Genomic DNA, 1,470 nt, shown 5'->3' on the forward strand with positions numbered 1-1,470 from the left:
TTTTATTATTTTCATTAATTAATTTAATTAATTTAATTAATTGTTAAATAAATTAATTTTTAAGTTAAATATATAGTTTGTAAAGTATGATTATTATAACCGTATGAATAACATGATGAAAATCTGACTTTGGAAAATAAACCTTTTCATATCTTATGAAAGACTACAGTAAATCAAGCCAAATATCGGTGGTAATTTGTGAACTTGTATTTAGACAAACAGCAGCCCGTACAGTTAGCACACAGATCCATGGTATGTTTCTACATTTGTTAACTTCTCTCCTGCAGAGAGAGGGAGACTGAGAAGTTCCGTGTGGCGGTGAGCGTACCTTCAGGAGCTCAGGTGTCCTTCCTGCTGTCGTACGAGGAGCTGCTGCCTCGCCGACTCGGCCGCTACGAGCTCAGTTTGGGTTTGAGGCCCGGGCAGCTGGTCCAGAACCTCACCCTGGATGTTAGTATTCATGAGAGGACAGGCCTTAGTTTTATCAATGTCCTTCCTCTGAAGACGAGCCGCCTGCTCTCAAACACAGCTCCAGGTAAAATCTGATATATTTGATATACTGTAGCACTACACGTTTCATTTCTGATGCTCAGACTGAATTCCAGACCACTCTTCTGCAGGTGGTGCGAGCCCCCCTGCCTCCACTCGTGTTGAGCAGAGCACCAGCTGTGCCAGAGTTTCTTACAGTCCCACTCTACAGCAGCAAAGCAGCGTATCTTCTAAAGGTCTAAATGCAGATTTTATCATCCAGTATGATGTGGACCTCAGGGACCTTATGGGTGATGTCCAGGTTGGCAGCATCTTTCTGACATGTCAGTTTTCATGATGTCACATCACACACACACGTCATTTTGGTCACATAAATATTTGACTTCTTGCCCTTGATAGGTGTATGATGGCTACTTTGTTCATTATTTTGCACCCAGAGGACTTCCTGTGGTTCCAAAGGATGTTATATTTGTCATTGACATCAGTGGCTCCATGATAGGCACTAAAATCAAGCAGGTAATGTAAACGAAGCTGAAACTTGTTAAACTGCTGCTGTAGGTCAGATTGGGTCAGTAACACCAGTGGTTTGTGTCAGTAGACCAAGCAGGCCATGAACACCATCCTGGGAGACCTGAGAGAAGGAGACCACTTCAACATCATCACCTTCTCAGATAAGGTTCACACCTGGAAGAGAGGCCGAACGGTGCGAGCCACTCGCCACAACGTACAAGAAGCCAAAGAGTTTGTGAGGAGGATGATTGCAGAAGGATGTGAGTCTTCATCACCTGACATCACACTCAGTATGTTTCGTTTAGTTTAATTTATTCATTTTCAAACAAAAACAAAATACGTTCAAAACATAAAACAAAATGAGAGGAAATGAGAAAGAAATATACACATATATATTAAAATGAAGTGAATTAAAATAAAATGAAATGAAGGGTAGCAGAAGAAGAAAAATCTTATATCCGTCCCCATTTC

The 1,470-nt window shown here is 41.2% G+C and overlaps 1 protein-coding gene across 1 annotated transcript in view; it reads left to right on the forward strand.

Moving 5' to 3' along the window:
- Window positions 1–1,470, forward strand: part of itih6 (inter-alpha-trypsin inhibitor heavy chain family member 6) — a gene marked incomplete in the record, with an annotated part of 24,389 nt that overhangs the window by 16,715 nt on the left and 6,204 nt on the right. The window contains 4 exon segments of the mRNA XM_014027668.1: window positions 288–535; window positions 621–790; window positions 889–1,005; window positions 1,088–1,259. Coding sequence (XP_013883122.1) covers window positions 288–535; window positions 621–790; window positions 889–1,005; window positions 1,088–1,259 — 707 coding nt within the window.

This window comes from Austrofundulus limnaeus, unplaced genomic scaffold, assembly GCF_001266775.1.
Source record: "Austrofundulus limnaeus strain Quisiro unplaced genomic scaffold, Austrofundulus_limnaeus-1.0 Scaffold671, whole genome shotgun sequence".
NCBI classification, from domain to species: domain Eukaryota; kingdom Metazoa; phylum Chordata; class Actinopteri; order Cyprinodontiformes; family Rivulidae; genus Austrofundulus; species Austrofundulus limnaeus.